The sequence below is a fragment of the Chlorocebus sabaeus genome, chromosome 9, assembly GCF_047675955.1.
Source record: "Chlorocebus sabaeus isolate Y175 chromosome 9, mChlSab1.0.hap1, whole genome shotgun sequence".
Taxonomy (NCBI): Eukaryota; Metazoa; Chordata; class Mammalia; order Primates; family Cercopithecidae; genus Chlorocebus; species Chlorocebus sabaeus.
Genome location: NC_132912.1, coordinates 135468851 through 135486614, shown reverse-complemented (window position 1 = coordinate 135486614; position 17764 = coordinate 135468851). Strand labels below are relative to the sequence as shown.

The window sequence follows — 17764 nt, the reverse complement described above, 5'->3', positions numbered from 1 at the left end:
TGGTGAAAAGTAGAACAGTTACTAATCAGTTCATATTCTCAATTGTGAATGTGTAGTTACCAAATCAGTTTCACACTTATGCTATTAACGTCAAGGAATTTATATTAATAAGAAATTTCATGTAGATTCTTAAAATACACACAAAATGCGTAAAGAACAATAGTCTAAGAGTGTCATTTGGACCTTCCAACTCAGCTCAACATTTTTATTTAACGTTATCACCAACAGTGATTTTATATATTATGTATATTTATATTTAATGTTATTAATATAAATTTAAAAGTCACCTAGTTCTGGCTTTGAAAGCATAATGGGTGTCATACTCTTGTGCTTTGAAAAAGAAAAACTGTAAAACTTGAAAATATACATGAGACAGTTGTTTTTAGCTGTTGGACAGCAGGCAGTACAAGGCAGCCATTCTTGCTAGAAGGAAATATCAGAAGTGGGCTCTGTATTCTGCCTCAGGGAGCTTCCCATGCTGCAGCCTGGGGAGTGGGCCTCAGATGGAAGAGTTGTGGGGAGAAACAGGTCAGGGCTTGGGGCTGCAGCAGCTGAGGTGTCTAGGACGTGACATGGGCATCTGGGGCAGGGCCCTCGTTCTGTGGAGCCACCCATGAGTCTGTGGCCTGCCTGGTGGTAAATGATGTGTGCGCAGGACTAGATTCCAGGCCTGGCAGAAAACAGGTATGGAGGGGTCTGTAAGCTGACAAGATGCCGGAGGCCATCCTGTGCTAAGAGAAGTTGGAGTTATGACCAGCTCACATCAGGGGGTACCTCACTGAACTCCAGGCGTTCAGAAAGACACACCTTAGCAATGGGGTGAGTGCAGACCTGCCCCAACAAAGCCGAAACCACATCTCAGTAGGATGAAGCTGAGCCGCCAGTAATTAACTGCCTGTCAGAACAAAACCCAACACTCTTTAAAGGAAGTCGACACAATCCACACTTTCAGCAGGAGAGCCCTCACAATGTCCAGCACAAAGTGAGAAATTACTAGATGTGCACAAAAGCAAGAAAATGTGACTTATAACCAGGATGAAAAAAAACAGCCGATGGACCCAGCTGTGGTGTATGTTGACATGAGCAGACAAAGAGTCGAAAACAGCTGCTGTCAATATAATCACAGATTTTCAGTGGAAATAACTAGTGTACAGACAGGAATTTCAATAAAGAATGGAACCTATAATAAAGTAACTGAATGGAATTCCTAGAAATGAAAAACAAAGTGTCTGAAATGGAAATGCCACTGGAAGAGCGTATCATCAGGCTGGACACTGAAGAATGATCAGTAACTTCGAATCCAGGCCAGCAGACTCTGAAAACCGAAGCACAAGGAGAAAAACGGAGAAACTAAATGAACAGAGCTTTCCGTCTGCGACCAGTGGGGCCATAGAGCTTTCATCTGTGACTGGGGCACCATAGCAGGGGGTCTAACCTGAGTGTAACTGGAGTCTCAGGAAGACAGAGGCAGCCGGGGGAGGCCAAAATACACACATTTGAAAACATAATGGCTGAAAATTTTACAAGTTGAATTAAAAATATCAACCTGGAGATCCAAGACTTTCAAGGAACCCCAAGTGGGATAAACGCAAAGAGAATCACACCTGGCTCCATCGTGGGGGAATTGTAGTCACATTGCCGAAGACCAAAGACCAGGAGAAGATCCTGGAAAGAAGTTAGCGTGGGGATGGATTTGTGCATACAGGAAAACCAGGGCAAGAATTGCTGCTGGCTTCTCATCAGAGACAATGCAAACCAGAATACAAAGGGTGACGGTTTTTAAGTGTTGAAAAAGAAAACCTGTCAATCTAGAATTCTATATCCGCCAGCAATAGTCCTCAGAAATGAAGACAGAATCAAGACATTTTAAGATTAATAAAAGCTAAGATGATCCATTCCCAGCCAGTCTTTAGAAGAGGACATGCTAAAGGAGATGAAAAACACCAAAAATGGTAAATTTGGGGGTAAACATAAAAGACTTTTTTCCCTTTCAGTTCTTAAATTCTTCAAGAAACACTTGACCTTTTAAAGTGAAAATAAGATCCTATTGTGGGATTTTTCATAATATAGAGGCAAGATGCAGGGCAGTGGAAACACACGGGATGGGCTGAGAGGCAGCAATTCCGAGGGCCCTCCTGCCGCACGTGACGTGGAGTAGGACTCGTGTGAGGTAGACGTGGGTGGTGAAGGACGCATACTGCAATCCCCAGAGCAAGTGCTAAGAAATGGAATGAAGCAAAGAGATATAATGAAAAATCTAATAGAGGATATGAATTGGGATACTAAAAATATTTAGTTCATGCAAAAAAAAAGGGAGGAAAGGAACAAAGAACATGTAAGTCAAAAGGAAAGCAAGGAGCAAATGGTGGATTTGACCCTGGTCATAACAGTCATTCCATTAAATGTAAACGAACCAGCACTGCAGTTAAAAATGCAGTTTAGGCCGGGCGCGGTGGCTCACGCCTGTAATCCCAGCACTTTGGGAGGCCGAGGCGGGCGGATCACAAGGTCAGGAGATCGAGATCATGGTGAAACCCCGTCTCTACTAAAAATAGAAAAAATTAGCCGGGCGCAGTGGCGGGCGCCTGTAGTCCCAGCTACTGGGGAGGCTGAGGTAGGAGAATGGCGTGAACCCGGGAGGCGGAGCTTGCAGTGAGCCGAGATTGCGCCACTGCACTCCAGCCTGGGCGACAGAGCGAGACTCCGTCTCAAAAAAAAAAAAAAAAAAAATGCAGTTTATCCCACAGAACATAGGAGCAAGACCCAATGATCAACTATGTACAGGAGACCCTCTTCAAATGTAAGACACAGATTAAAGGCAAAAAGACGGGAGAGAGGCACTGTGCAAGCGCCAACCACAAGAAAGCTGGTGTGGCGGTTCAACGGCCCAGGCACACTAGCCAAGGTAGACCTTCCTCATCATAAAGGATTAAATCTTCAAGAAGACATAAAAATGCTAAATGTGTGTTCACCTCATAGCAGAGCTTGAAAATACAGGAAGTAAAACATGAATCCATCTACGGTTCTAGTTGTAGATTTTAACATTCCTCTTTCAGCAGCTGACAGAGCAAAGTAGGGGGGAAGTCACTGAGGCTACAGATGGAAGGAGCAGACCTCACTCACCGGCATTTATGGAACACTCAACAACTGCCTAACACAGATCAAAATGTTTAGGACGGCAGTACCCAGGAAACAGAACCCTCCTTCCTGCCCTGCCTAGGTCGCCATGCCCACCTTAGAAGGTGGTTTCAGCTTTACACCACCGGCTTGCTTTGGGCACTACGGGTCCATGCAGGCCAAGGGGCAGCGCCTTCCTCTTTTGACTCCTTCAGGACAGAGGTGCAGAAGCAGCTGTCTGCTCCTGCAAGCAGGTCCCTGGCTCTGGACCCTGGTCCATGAAGGGAGTCTACCTGTGAACCAGCATCTTTCTCAGAGAATAAATCCGGTGCCGCCTCTGAGCTGAGCCGCAAGGGCGTGTTCCCCGTCCATGGCGGGAATCCTGCCTTAGTGTGTGTGGCGTTGCAGCCCCAGCCACGGCAGCACTGGAGCAGCGAATGTCCAGGGATGAGGAGCCGTGGAGCTGATGCTGCTGTTGACACCCAGGAGTGTGCGCCCAGCCAAGCTCTGGGTGCAGAGTGGAACTTCTGAGGCCAGACTTCCATGTGGGCCCAGGCAGCAGGGCCCGTAGAGGGGAGAGGCCCCAAAAGAGGGGCTGGTTCTGTGGATCTGTTGCTGCACAAGCCCCTCTAAAGATTAGTCATTAAAAAAACAGTTAGTGATTCTGCGCCATGGTTCTGGGGACTGACTGGACACAGCCAGTGAGTTTTGAGTTGGGGTCTCTCATAAGGTTACTGTGAGAGTCAGCTGGGGCGACAGTCTTGAGGGTCCACTGGCTGGATGTCCCCACAGCCCACTCCCACCCTTGCCACGTGGCTGCCAGCTCCATGGTTGAGAGCACTCCCAGGGTGGCTGTCTCCAGCGTCCAGGCCACACGTGGGCACTCCAGGCCTCAGAAGACCAGGGCCTTGTATCCCTGCAGTCTGGCAAGTCCCTGAGGCTGGCTCAGATTCAGGGAGGGTGGAACCCTGTGCAGATGTGCTCATGGGCCAGGAGGTGCCCGTCTTAGAATACCACCTGTGCAGTCCACAGGTCAGTGGCCATGACCCAGGGAGGGAGGATCCAAGGTGGGCCACAGTGGTCTCCCTCCTCACTGGCCCTGTGTCCTGCAGCGAGGAGTCCCGGCTGGTGGCAGAGATGCTGTGCACGGCCACGGGCATCCAGGGCAGGAGCATCATGGAGAACCTGAAGGGCCGGAAGCAGCTGCGGCTGGTGGCAGCCAAGGCCTTCACAGAGAGCGCCAGGTGCATGGCTCTAAAGGGGCTGGGGTGGTGCTGTGGGGGCTGTGTCCCTCCCCTGCTGTGCCAGACCCCTGTGCTCACCAAGGCTGTGGTCTGTCCTGTGGGCCCAAGGGAGGGCTCTTGCCAGCGAGGGCAAGGTGGACAGTGTGGCCAGTTCCGGGCACAGTCTTCAAGGAGGTGCGGTGGCCCCCTCTTGCCCTTGTACCTGCCTGGGCTAATACAGCCTGACCTTGGTGGGGATCTGACCCTGTGCTGCCCAGAAAGGGCCACTGGGGAGGATGCAGCAGGGACGCCTGAGCAAGCCACATGCCCGGGAGGGAGCAAGCGCGTGGATGGGCCCTGGGCGCCCGACCTTCCTGTCCCTCCTGGTCCAGCAGCTCCAGGTGGAGCCGCCGTGTCATGACCTGCCCTCTTTCAGGTTTGGAGGCATTGCGGGCAGCAGCACCCTGGTGATGCTGGCCGCACGGCACTACTGGAACGCCTGGCTCCCGCTCCTGTCCTCAGCCGTCTACAGGAAGAAGGCCAAGGGTGCCCTGAAGAGGATCATTGGCATCATCAACAAGACAGAGGCCAGAAAGCAGGTGCGCCAGCCCTGGAGGGGGCTCCTGACTCCCACTGAGGCCTCTAGTGGGTCTTCCAGAAAGGACTGGAGAGGCTCCCAAAGAAAGACCCCACAGGCCTCCCAGAGGGTGCACCAGCACCAGCCGAGGAGGGGAGGGGGCTAAGGGGGTCCCCAAGTGCCAACACTGCGGGGCCCCATGCTGGACCTGATGCTCAGCCCTGACCTCCCCCAGCAGCACACATGCACCGAGGGGATCTCAGAACTGGAGACATACAGCAGTGAGTAGAGAGCGAGGCCAGCACAGTCCCTTCCTTAAGCGGCTTGGTTTCTAGGCAGGGAGGACAGGCCCCACCTGCCGTGAGAGAGGGTGGCCCGGAGGAACAGCAAGCAGAGGGCAGGGCAGGGGGCAGGGGCTGAGCCACAGGTGCCTCTGGAGGCTTAAGGCAGAGTGGGGTGGTAGGGAGTGGAGCCCCCAAGGTCCAGGGGATGGGGCAACCCAGGGAGGATGGTTGCAAGAGAGGGGCCATGTGGATCCAAGAGTGCACCTCCTTCTAGGGTTGTTGGAGGGAGGCTGCACATGGGTCCTGGAGTGGTCCTGCAGGCCTCTCCCCAAGAGCAGGAGCCTGGCCAGCTTCTCCCTGGGCACAGATTGGCAGGACAAGCCTCGGCCTTGTGGACTGGGCTTCCTGAGTAGGCTCTGGAGTTGGTGAGGGCTTCGTGCTCCTGGTTCACAGGTCTGTGGACGCAGCTCCCTGCTGGGAGATGGGGAGGCAACCCCTCCTCCTGGGAAGAGGCTGAGACTCTTGGGTTGGGGTCAGTCTTTAGACCAGGGCTGAGCCAGTCCAGCCCACTCTGAGCTCTCTTCTGGCCTCAGCTGTAACCAGGAATCAGGAGTCAGCCACAGAGAACCCACAAAACGGAGCCCTTCTAAGAGGAGTAGCCACATAACCCGAAGCTCCAGTGGGAGGAGGAGGACAGGGGAGTGGGGCACAAGACAGCAGGCACAGGCAGTGGGCGCCGCCACAGAAGCCACTGCACAGATCCTCAGATGCATGCCCAAGGCAGCTTCTTGGCCTGACTTTGAAAAGGCTGTGTTGGGGCCTCTGGGCTGTCCAGCCCACCCCAGCTTCTCCCTATGCTGGCCTCCTCCGGGGCAGTGCCTCCTCATCCAGTATGGTCTAGACAAAGGGACCCTCCTGGACTGGCTCCACTAGGAAGCCTGGGTCTGAGCTCTGCAGAACTGCCTCTGGAGCCAGACTGGAGAGTACAGAGGCAAACCAAGGCTGCTCTACCTGGCCTGCCAACCTGCCAACCCACATGTGGCCATCCTGTGGGCAAGATGCAGCTTCCTGGCCCCAGGGTTTAGCCTTCCACTGGCGCTGCCCAGCACATTTTCTGGCTGCCCAGGAAGACCAGAGTAGATTTTTACTATTTGTGACCAAGAATCCTGGCTGACCCAGATATGTGGTTCCTACAAACCTGCAGTGTCTTGCAGGGCCCCGTGAAGGGAGGGCCTGCAGATGGTGAGGGCCATAACAGACAGAGGTTCATGGCCAGAGAGCCTCAGGACGGAGCCTAGATGTTAATCCTTTAGCAGATACCTGATTTGCAAGTATTTTCTCCCATTCTGTGGGTTAACTTTTCACTCATTTGATCATGCCATTTGATGTACAAATGTTCCTAATTTTTAAGAGGTCCAATTTATCTATTTTTTTCTTTTGTTGCCTGTATCTTTACTGTCATATCCCAGGTCATTGCTACATCCAATACCATGAGGATTTTCTCCATTATTTTCTTCTGAGAATTTTGTAGCTTTAGCTCTTAAGTTTAGATCTTTGATCCATTTGAGTTAATTTTTGCATATGGTATTAGGTAAAGGTTCAACATCATTCTTTTGCATGTGGATATCCAGTTTTTCCAGCACCACTTGAAGAGACTGTGCTTTCCCTAGTGAATGGTCTTGGCACTGTTGCTGAAAATAATTTGACCAGAAATGCAAGCGTTTATTTTGGGGCTCTCTATTCTATTTCACTGGCCTATATGGTATCATTTTGCCAATACTATGCTGTTTGAGTCACTGTAGCTTTGTAATATGTTTCCAAGTTGGGAAGCATGGGTCCTCCAACTTTGTTGTTTTTCAAGATTGTTTTAGTTCTTTGGGACCCCTTGCAATTCCATATGAATTTGAGGATAAATTTTTTAATTCCATATGAATGTGAGGATCACTTTTTTAAATTATATATTTTTTAAAAAGACTATTGCAACCCATAGAGATTGGGTTGAATACTGCTTTGGGTAGTATTGACATTTTAACAATGTTAAGGCTTCCTATCCGTGAACATGGGCTATCTTTTCATTTATTTAGATCTTTAATTTCTTTCAGCAACCTTTTATAGTTTTGAGCATACAAGTCTTTCACCTCTTTAGTTAGATTTATTACTAAGTATTTAATTTTTTAAGGTGCTGTTATAAACAGGAATGCTTTCTGTCTTAGCTTGGGCTGCCGTAACAAAATACCATAGACTGGATGGCTTAATTTATTTCTCAAAGTCTGAATCTGGAAGTGTGAGATCGGGGAGCCAGCGTGGCTGGGTTCTGGTGAGGAACACCTTCCTGGCCATGAATGCCTGGCTGCCTTCTCACTATGTCTTCATGTGGCACACACAGCCTGGCTGCCTTCTCACCGTGTCTTTATGTGGCACACACACCCTGGCTGCCTTCTCGCTGTGTCTTCATCTGGCACACACACAGCCTGGCTGCCTTCTTGCCGTGTCTCCTGGCACACAGAGCCTGGCTGCCTTCTCACCATGTCTTCATGTGGCACACAGAAGGAGACAGCAAGCTCTCTGGTGTCTTTTCTGAAAGTGCACTAACTTTATCGTGAGGACCCCACTCTCGTGACCTTATCTAACCTCGGTTACCTCCCAGAGGCCCTGTCTCCAAATACCACCACAGTGGGGGTTAGAGTCTCAGGATATGAATTTTGGGGGCACACAACTCAGTCTGTAGAACTTTCTTCCTAATTTCCTTTTTGGAGTTTTCATTCCTGCTGAATAAAAACACAGCTGATTGTTGTGTGTTGATCTTGTGCCCTGCAACTTTTCTGAATTCATTAATTGACTCTAATGCTTTCTTGTGGATTTGTAAGAATTTTCTCTGCATAGGATCATGTCGTCTGTGAATAGAGATAGTTTTACCTCTTCGTTTCCAGTGTGGCACACACAGTGGCTGCCTCTCACCGTGTTCTTCCTTGTTATCCAGTAGCTCTGGTCAGAGCCTCCGGTGGGAGAGCAGCAGTGGAAGCAGTGACCTTGTCTTGTTCCTGGTCTTAGTGAGAGAGCTTCAGCCTCACCATTGCATGTGACGTGAGCTATGGGTTTTTCCATAAGGACCCTTCATCATGTTGAGGAATTTTCTATTTCTAGTTTTCTGAGAGTTTTTTGTCATGAAATAGTGTTGGGTCTTGCCAGATGCCTTTTCTCCATCGGTTGAGCTGGTCATGTGGTTTTTCTCCTTTGCTCTGTTAATGCTGAATACTGTGCATCACGCTGACAGATCTGCCCACAGTGGCCGCCCTTGCACCTCTCACAGATCCCACTTGGTCATTTTGAGTCATCTTTTTAATATGCTGTTGGATTTCATTTGCTAATCTTTTGGGGAGGATTTTTGCATCTATGTTCATAAGGGATATTGGTCTATAACTTTCTTTTGTGGTGATGTCTTTATCTGGATTTGATAACAGACTAATGCTGGCCTCACAGAGTGAACCCAGGAGCGTTTCTTTGTCTTTACATTTTTGAAGAGTTAATAAGGATTGTTGCTAATGCTTCTTTAAATGTTTGATGGGAGTCACTGATGAAGCCATCTAGTCCAGGATTTTTCTTTATTAAGGGGCTTTTGATTACTAATTTAATCTCTTATTATAAGTCTGTTGAGATTTTCTGTTTCTTCCTGAGTCAGTCTGGGTGTGTTTGGAGGGATTTGTTCATTTTTTCTAGATTATCTAATTTGTTGGTGTGCAAATGTCCACAGGATTTTCTTATAATCCTTTTTATCTCCCTGAGGTCGGTAGTAATGTCTCCACTTGCATTACTTATTTTAGTTATTTGAATAGTCTTCCTTTTTTTTTTTTTGTCAGTTAGCTAAAGGCTTGTCAATTTTGTTGACCTTATTAAAGAACCAACTTTTAAACAATAGACTTTCTTTATTGTTTTTCTGTTATCTTTTTTTGTCTGTGCTCTGATCTCTATTATTTCCTTCCTTCTGCTAGTATTTTAGTTCCTCATGATGTAAAGTTGGATTATTGATTTGAGATCCTTCTTTAATACAGCATTTGCAGCGGTGAACTCCCTCTGAGATTGGCTCTCACTGCCTTCCCTAAGATTTTTCTAATGTGCTTTTCATCACATTGATTTAGAGCCATAAAACCAACTTAGATGTTTCATGTCGTTGAAAAAGCTCTCAATTACGTTAGGGGAGCAGCTGCAGACTTTTTGTGACTTAGTATTTCAGAAATTTTGCTGCAATATCTGTAATTAGATAGAGCCGAATTGTTAGCAGCAGACGTATTCGAGTCACACACCACTGAAGTACGGCACCAGCGGCAAACCCACAGGGGCTGCAGCAACCTCGAAGTGTGTTACCAGCGGCAAAGCTGCAGCAACCTCAGTTCTTGCCTCCTCAGAAGAAAGACTTCAACTGAGGAGCGTAAAGAGAAGGAGAGACAGAGGCACGTCTCAGAGCAGGAGCGAGTTTATCAGAGAGCTTCAGAACAGGCAGGAAGGGAAGAAAAGCGCACTGGGAAGAGGCCGAGCGGAGACCTGAGAGAGAGGTCACGTGCATGGCTCACCTTTGACTTGGGGTCTCCCACTGTTGTGGGACTTTTGCTCAGTTCAGCTAAAGACGGGGTCCTTGTCACACTGCCACAAAAGATGAGGCTTGTAGACAATTTGAAGGGTGAGAAAGGCAGGGTTTTATTGGGTAGAAAGGAAGAAAAGGGGAAACAGAGGCTCTTAGTGAAGCGAGACAGTGTTTCCTGCCAGTGCACTTCCCACCTCACTGAATGAATCCCAGGTTCACCCGGGAGGAGGAGGGGCCAGGCTCCTCCCCGCTGCAAATGGCATGAGCCTCTGTGTCTCCCCCACAGTGCGCATTCCTCCCAGTGAGCAGGCCGCTCGGAGAGTCTCTGGGGGCCCCTTCCCACCTGGCTGTCTCAATACATTGGCCGACTTCCAGGGTCTTGCGTGATTTCTCCCTAGACGCTTCCCTGGCGGTGGGCTGTCTGCATGTACGGTGGCTGCCCGCACTTGGGAGGGGCCGCACGCCCAGGGTACTAACTGGAGTTTTACATGTGCTCACTTGAGGTGGTCCCTTACCAGTCGCGTGTTCCTAGTGGGAGGTCATAGGCCAGGGAAGCTCCGCCATTTTGCCTCTCAGTGTGCGTGCTTGAGCCCGCTCACCCAACTCCTGAGATCTCATCGGGAAGCGGCTCATCACCAGTTTCAGGTTTTTTCTGTCTCTTGGGAGATGGCCTTTCCCTGGTGCTGGCTGAGACCAATTATTATTTTAGAGAGACAGTTGACAGCTGCCTGACCGTCACCTGATGGCTGTCTGAAGTTCCTGGTGTGGGGCGGGGGGCCTCTCCTGCCCCGCTCATGTTTGACTAGCTACCTACTATAACAAAATGAAAAGCAAAATGATGTCAACCTAAAAGGAAGAAGCTGAGGCAAACTTGGTATAAGTAGAGAGTTTGCCTGGGCCAAGCTTGTAGGTTATTATCCGGAAGCATCGATTCCAGTGGCCCCGAACATGCATTCCAATTAGAGGCAGTTCCAAGTGGGTTTTTAAAGGGAAAGAAGAGGCAGTTCCTGAGTTGTTTGCCAAGAATTTACATTAAAATAACTTAAGCTATTAATTGGCTGTATATTGTTAAGCTTTAGAATGTGGGCGATAGTGGCCGGTACAGCATCGTCAGGTTAATTTACAGCAGCTATGGCAATAGCAAGCAGTTTAAGGAGACTCAGAGGGGGAGTTTCTTAGCTCGTGGCGAAAGACTGTCTTGCAGCTTTCAAATATACGTGTCATCTACTTGCGTTACTTTAGGAGAAAGAGAAGACGCTGCTTCTGCACCAGTGGCCCACGGCTGACTTCCAAGGCGGCGGGACGACCGAAGGATATTTTCTTCCAGGTTTGTAGCAGGACAGGCAGACCCATGGGCTCCAGGTACAAGGAAACGGAAGGACTTGAGCCCAATTTTAAACGTGGTGCTTTTAAATTCCCGTGCCCTGACAGGAAGCCACCTGGCAATAACTCCAGATAATGTCTGTTCAGCATTTGACGCATGACAGGCACCTGAGCGCTCTTCAGGAATGAGCTCATGAAATTCCTTTTCAACATACAAAGAAGCCAGAGCCGGGGCCTTCCCACTGTCCATGAAAAAAGTCAAACTCTGTGAACTCTTTGAAGGGATTGATGCTGAGCCACATGTGAGGAGCGTGACGCGTGACCCAGCCCCAGGAGGTCCTGAGAACATGGGCCCATGGTCGTTGGTTTACAGCTTGATTTCGTACATTTTAGGGGAACAGGAGTTACAGGCAGAGACATCACAATACGTGTCTGGTGCACATTGGTTTGGTCCAGAAGGTGGGACAACTCGGAGGGGAGGCTTCTAGGTCACTGGCAGATTCAAAGATTTTCTGATTCACAATTTGTTGAAAGAGTTATTATCTAAAGACCTGGAATCGATAGAAAGGAATGTCCAGGTTTAGATGAGGAGTTGTGGAGACCAAGGTTTTTATCTTGCAGATGCAGCCTCCAGGCTTCTGAGCTCTTATCAGACAAAAAGGCACCAGACTCTTGGTTAATTCTCCCCTGGCTCAGGGAACAGCCCTGGAGAGGGAAAAGGGGATTCTCAACAGGATGTAGTTTTTCCCCACAAGAGACAGCTGCGCGGGCCCCACTTCAAAGTATGTTGAAGAAAGATATTTGGGTATAAAATACCTGGATCTCTTTCAGGCTTGCGATCTGTCGTGTGATGCTTTGGTAGAGTCAGACTAGAACTTGGTATCTTACTGCTACAGAGCGTCCACTGTGTCAGCCCTCAGAGCTCTGTTTTCATGTGGACGCTGGTCCATTGTGCCTGGCTCCAAAGGCAGAAGGGATGTGATGAGACCTGTCCACCCTTGCCCCCTACCACCCCCGACCCCATCAAACTAGTTTTTCAGGTACACTTCGGAAGGCCCTGGGCCAAGAGGAGGGTCCATTCAGTAGGCTGGGAGGCTTACAGTGTTATTTTTGGTTTCGTGAACCTTGTCCAGGGCCACACACCCCTGAGTCCAGAGTGGACACTGTCACCCCTGGTCGTGGCTGCCGTGAAGTCTGGCCTTTCGGCTGTGCTGACAGATAAATCGCATTTTTCTGCCTCCACAAAAAACGTGGACACAAAACAGCTGCAAAACAAACATACAAAAACACATACTGACTTTAGAACAATAGAATCATATTAGAATACCAATTCATGTTTATAGAAAAAAAATTGTCTGCTAAAAAAAATTATCCCTGTTGAGACTCCTAAAGTGTATTTGGGAAATCTTTAAATGCTGTGGAATAGAAAAGTGGAACCTACCTTGAGCATTTAGAGTCTATTTAGAGAAGCAAAGTTGATTTAAAATAATAAACAAAAGTGTGGCCACGTGTAATTACTAAGTTGAGTACTAACCCCAGCAGTGTGTGTGGCCTGCTGGTCCTGCAAGCACAAGCCCGACGCACACAGCAAGTCCTTCCGCGGAGAGGCTAGGCTGCGGCAGAGAAAGGGTTAATCCTGGGGTGGCTGAGCCTGAGACGGGGATGCAGCCGCAGACCCACCTCCCTGAGGACTTTGGGGGTCTTGAGGGTTTTGGAGAGGACGGAGGTGTGGAGATGGCTGACTGCTGGGAGAGTGCAGGGTCTTGGGAAGGCATTCCTGGGCCGGTCCTTATCCTGCTCCTCTGTGGGGGACTCCACACTGGTTGCTGGCATTCAGGGTCTGAGAAACATCCTAAGTGATCCTTCAACCAAAGCCTTAGGATTCTTACGCCAGAGACCCCATCTACAGGAGCGATGGGGTCCAGGTGACTTTTAACAACAAGGACGTGGCCAGGGCACAGCCTGGTTACTGCTCAGTTATAACCACATTTTGTCCACAACCGGGCCTGTGATTCTTGTCAGCCCTGGGGGGTGTTTCACGAGGACAGAGATGTAGATCGGAGCCCTGGGGAGGCAGAAGGCAGCCCAGACCCCTTCAGAACAGGGCACGGGCAGAGGAGGCTGCGGAGGGGGGTTTGTGCCTCTGGGCAGAACCTGGAAGCCACACTACATTTTACTCCATTCACCAAAATCAACATCAGACAAGGTGAATAGTTAAGTAGTTTTAAAAAGCCAAATTCTAGAAAAAATATCAGAAAGTAGAATTGAGCATAGCAGAGATTTTGTAGAAAGAGGCACCTTTCACAGATACAAAAATGTACGCTCCTGAATCCTGATAAGTGCAGAACAGTCAGAAGTGAACACACGGAGAGACACTCGCACCATGTTCGGCAGCTAAATGCTTAGCGTCCAGGCCACATCAATTCTTGAATTAGTCGGGACGGCCATGTTGTGCTGTGGTAACGTGAGGCCCAGAGCTCAGCACAGGCACATTCCTCCTCATGCACAGCCCACAGCCCTCACACTCCCAGAGGCACCACCAGAGCTGGCGGCCTCCGAGGAGGAGGAGACGGTCCACAGGAATGCCTGGGGAGGGTCCGGCTGCAGCGCCTCTGCCCGGGAACTGGACGTGCACCGGGTGGTCCCAGGACATGGCTGTGGGTCAATGAGGAGGTCACACCTCAAGGTGAGCCCTCCGCTTAGGCAGGATTGAAGAGGACTCCCTGCTACCCTGTGTGTGGTTTCCGAGTTCCTCGGACCCTGGTTTAATGAGTTCAAGCAGGAGGAAGCAGGGCTCAGGGTTGGTTCCCAGGTTTCAAACGCAGACCCGCTTCACTGGCCAGTGCCTGGGTGAGGAGGGCCTGGCAGAGTGTGAAGGCCACAGTGAGTCCACAGATCCCAGCATCCGATGGGGTGCCGCCCTCCTAGCCATGGGTGCCGCCCTCCTAGCCATGGGTGCTGTCCTTCCAGCCATGGAAGTGTTTGCTCCCTAGACCCAGCGGGTCGGCTCTGGAGAACGCAGTCTCACGGAAAATGAGTCAGATAAGGGAAAGAAGCCTCCACACTCTATGACGTAAGCCTCAGCGGTCCAGGTGCTGGCACCAGAGGCGGGTCCTGCCGATAGCATGACGGAGCTGGTGCAGGATGACACGGACTCCAGCCCTCAGCACTGTGGCCTGCAGAGTGCTGGGGGAGGGCGCTGGGGGAAAGGGGTTTGTCTTTCCTTAGGGTCATACTGTTTATCTTTAAAATTACAGAAAAGCACCAGACTTCTGAAAAGAGAAAGCGCATTAGGGACTGCAGACTCTGAGAAGGCTCCAGAGGGTGGGTAGAGGCGGGAGCCATCCCGACCTGGCCCAGAGACCCGCAAGCAGCACGGCAGGGCCAGTGGAGGTGGCAGGTGCAGGCAGCAGGGGTGACGGCGACAGGGGTACAGGCTACGGAAGCACCTGGGAGGGGAGCCAGGTGAGGGGTGGCAGTGTGTGGAGACAGCCAGGGAAACCCAAGATCTGCTACCATTAGAGGGGGATGGAGTCTGCATCGGTGCCCACTATGGTTATCGGGCGCTCAGTGCAGCAGGAATTGACACCCAAAGAGTTTTCCAGACAAGGCTTCACTGAAGCTTATTCCTGGGACGAGAGAGAGAGGGAGGAAGAAGGAGAGAAGACGAGAGAGAGAGAGAGAGGCAAGAGAGGAGAGGAGAGAGAGAAGAGGGGAAAGGAGAGAGAGAAGAGGGGAGAAAAGAGAGAGGAGAGAGAGACGCAACAGAGGAGAGAGAGAGAGGAGAGGAGAGAGAGAAGAGAGATCCCTCACTGACCCCTGAAAGAGCCGGGAGGGTGCCGGGAGGGTGTGGGAATTACCGTCAGGGGAAGGGTGTGCAGGCTGGGCCGGGCGGCGCCCGTGAGGGGTAGGGGACGCGTCAGCATTCTGGTCGCCATGGCTGTGCTGGGTCAGGGGCAGCTACAAGGCACAGACCCGCCACTCAGCACCGCTTCCCGAGTGGGGGCTCCAAGGCCTTGGCTCAGTGTTTTGGGTCTCCCCAGGCTCTCGGAATCCTTGGGGTAAAAGGACTCTTGGCCAGGATGTAGTGGAGTGGGTGGGTTCTGTGCTCCGTGGGGATGTGTGAGGGATGTGGCCCTGTGTTCTCCCCGTCCCTTCACTGCCCTTCAAGTTCATCTGCAGCTCGCCCAGACACGGAGGGTCCCGTCCCACCAGGACCCACCCTGCTGGCTTCGTGCACTCGGGGGCACTGATGGCCCACGGGCGCCCTGTGAAGGCTGGTGGGGCTCCCCTCCCAGTTGGCAGGCGGTTTCTGCGTGTGCCCCGAAGGCGGGCACCTTTGCCTCTGCGTGTCACATGGCTCTGCTGCCCGTGCGGAGACTCGGGGGCTGTGGGCGCCAAGCGTGTGGACTCCTGAGCGCGCACATGGTGCTGCGTCCTCAGCCACGGGGGAGGTTTCCATGTAACTCCTGAAAGGACCCCAAGTCCTGCTCGCCGATCTTTCATACATGGAAACACAGGGTTGTGTGTGAACACAGAACTCTCCAAGCAGATGGAGAGTGAGAGGCAGAAACCAGCAAGCAGACAAGACAGCTGGAGGGGCCACGCAGGTCCACAGCTCACATCAGCCCTGCGGGGCATGCGCCGGCCCGGGCACCTGAGTAGCCACAGTTCCACCTCGGGGGCACTGTGATGGGCAGCTTAGTCTGGGAGATCCAAGGGCGCCTTTGATGAGGGATCAGGCGGCTCCAAGGACACCCCTTCTTCTCCCTCCCAGGGGCTGAGGACGACCTGACGCTCCGTGCTGTGCTCTATGGCCTGCTCTTCCACAGCCACGCCGACCAGGACGACTGGGAGGGTGGCCTCAAGGTGCTGGACGAGGCCGTGCAGGTGCTGCCAAGGACAGCTCACCGCCTGTGAGTGCTCCAGACACTGCATCCCCACCAGGGGAGTGCTCCCCCACCGCCTGTGGAACCCCCTTCCTGGAGTGTGCTCCCCCCACCAGGGGAGTGCTCCCCCACCCGGGGTGTGCTCCCCCCACTGCCTGTGAGTGCTCCAGACACTGCATCCCCACCAGGGGAGTGCTCCCCCACCGCCTGCTTCCCCCCACCCGGGGTGTGCTCGCCCCACCCCCTGCTGCACCCCCGCCCAGAGTGTGCTCCCCCCACCGCCTGCTCCCCCCCACCCGGAGTGTGCTCCCCCCACCGCCTGCTGCCCCCCGCCCGGAGTGTGCTCGCCCCACCCCCTGCTGCCCCCCACCCGGAGTGTGCTCGCCCCACCCCCTGCTGCACCCCCACCTGGAGTGTACTCCCCCCACCGCCTACGGCACCTCCCCGGAGTGTGCTCCCCCCACCGCCTGTGGAACCCCCTTCCTGGAGTGTGCTCCCCCCACCGCCTGTGAGTGCTCCAGACACTGCATCCCCACCAGGGGAGTTCCCCCACCGCCTGCTTCCCCCCACCGCCTGCTTCCCCCCACCTGGAGTGTGCTCGCCCCACCGCCTGCTTCCCCCCACCCAGGGTGTGCTCCCCCCACCGCCTGTGGAACCCCCTTCCTGGAGTGTGCTCCCCCCACCCGCCTGTGGAACCCCCTTCCTGGAGTGTGCTCCCCACACCGCCTGCTTCCCCCCACCTGGGGTGTGCTCCCCCCACCGCCTGCTTCCCCCCACCCGGAGTGTGCTCCCCCCACCACCTGCTTTCCCCCACCCGGGGTGTGCTCCCCCACCGCCTGTGGAACCCCCTTCCTGGAGTGTGCTCCCCCCACCGCCTGCTTCTCCCCACCCGGAGTGTGCTCCCCCCACCGCCTGCTTCCCCCCACCCGGGGTGTGCTCCCCCACCGCCTTTGGAACCCCCTTCCTGGAGTGTGCTCCCCCCACCGCCTGCTTCCCCCCACCCGGGGTGTGCTCCCCCCACCGCCTGTGGAACCCCCTTCCTGGAGTGTGCTCCCCCCACCAGGGGAGTGCTCCCCCACCGCCTTTGGAACCCCCTTCCTGGAGTGTGCTCCCCCCACCACCTGCTTCCCCCCACCCGGAGTGTGCTCCCCCCACTGCCTGCTTCCCCCCACCCGGGGTGTGCTCCCCCCACCGCCTGCTTCCCCCCACCCGGGGTGTGCTCCCCCCATCGCCTGTGGAACCCCCTTCCTGGAGTGTGCTCCCCCCACCGCCTGCTTCCCCCCACCCGGAGTGTGCTCCCCCCACCGCCTGCTTCCCCCCACCCGGGGTGTGCTCCCCCACCGCCTGTGGAACCCCCTTCCTGGAGTGTGCTTCCCCCACCGCCTGCTTCCCCCCACCCGGAGTGTGCTCCCCCACCGCCTGTGGAACCCCCTTCCTGGAGTGTGCTCCCCCCACCGTCTGCTTCCCCCCACCTGGGGTGTGCTCCCCCCACCGCCTGTGGAACCCCCTTCCTGGAGTGTGCTCCCCCCACTGCCTGCTTCCCCCCACCCAGGGTGTGCTCCCCCCACCGCCTGTGGAACCCCCTTCCTGGAGTGTGCTCCCCCCACCGCCTGCTTCCCCCCACCCGGAGTGTGCTCCCCCCACCACCTGCTTCCCCCCACCCGGGGTGTGCTCCCCCACCGCCTTTGGAACCCCCTTCCTGGAGTGTGCTCCCCCCACAGCCTGCTTCCCCCCACCCGGAGTGTGCTCGCCCCACCCCCTGCTGCACCCCC

At 53.1% G+C, this 17764-nt stretch overlaps 1 protein-coding gene across 1 annotated transcript in view; it reads left to right on the top strand.

Moving 5' to 3' along the window:
- CFAP46 (cilia and flagella associated protein 46) overlaps window positions 1-17764 on the top strand; it is a 143577-nt gene that overhangs the window by 38431 nt on the left and 87382 nt on the right. Inside the window, exons 23-26 of the mRNA XM_038010269.2 lie at window positions 4230-4361; window positions 4777-4939; window positions 11023-11107; window positions 15881-16019. Of these exons, the coding sequence (XP_037866197.2) occupies window positions 4230-4361; window positions 4777-4939; window positions 11023-11107; window positions 15881-16019 (519 nt within the window). The remainder of the gene's footprint in view (window positions 1-4229; window positions 4362-4776; window positions 4940-11022; window positions 11108-15880; window positions 16020-17764) is intronic.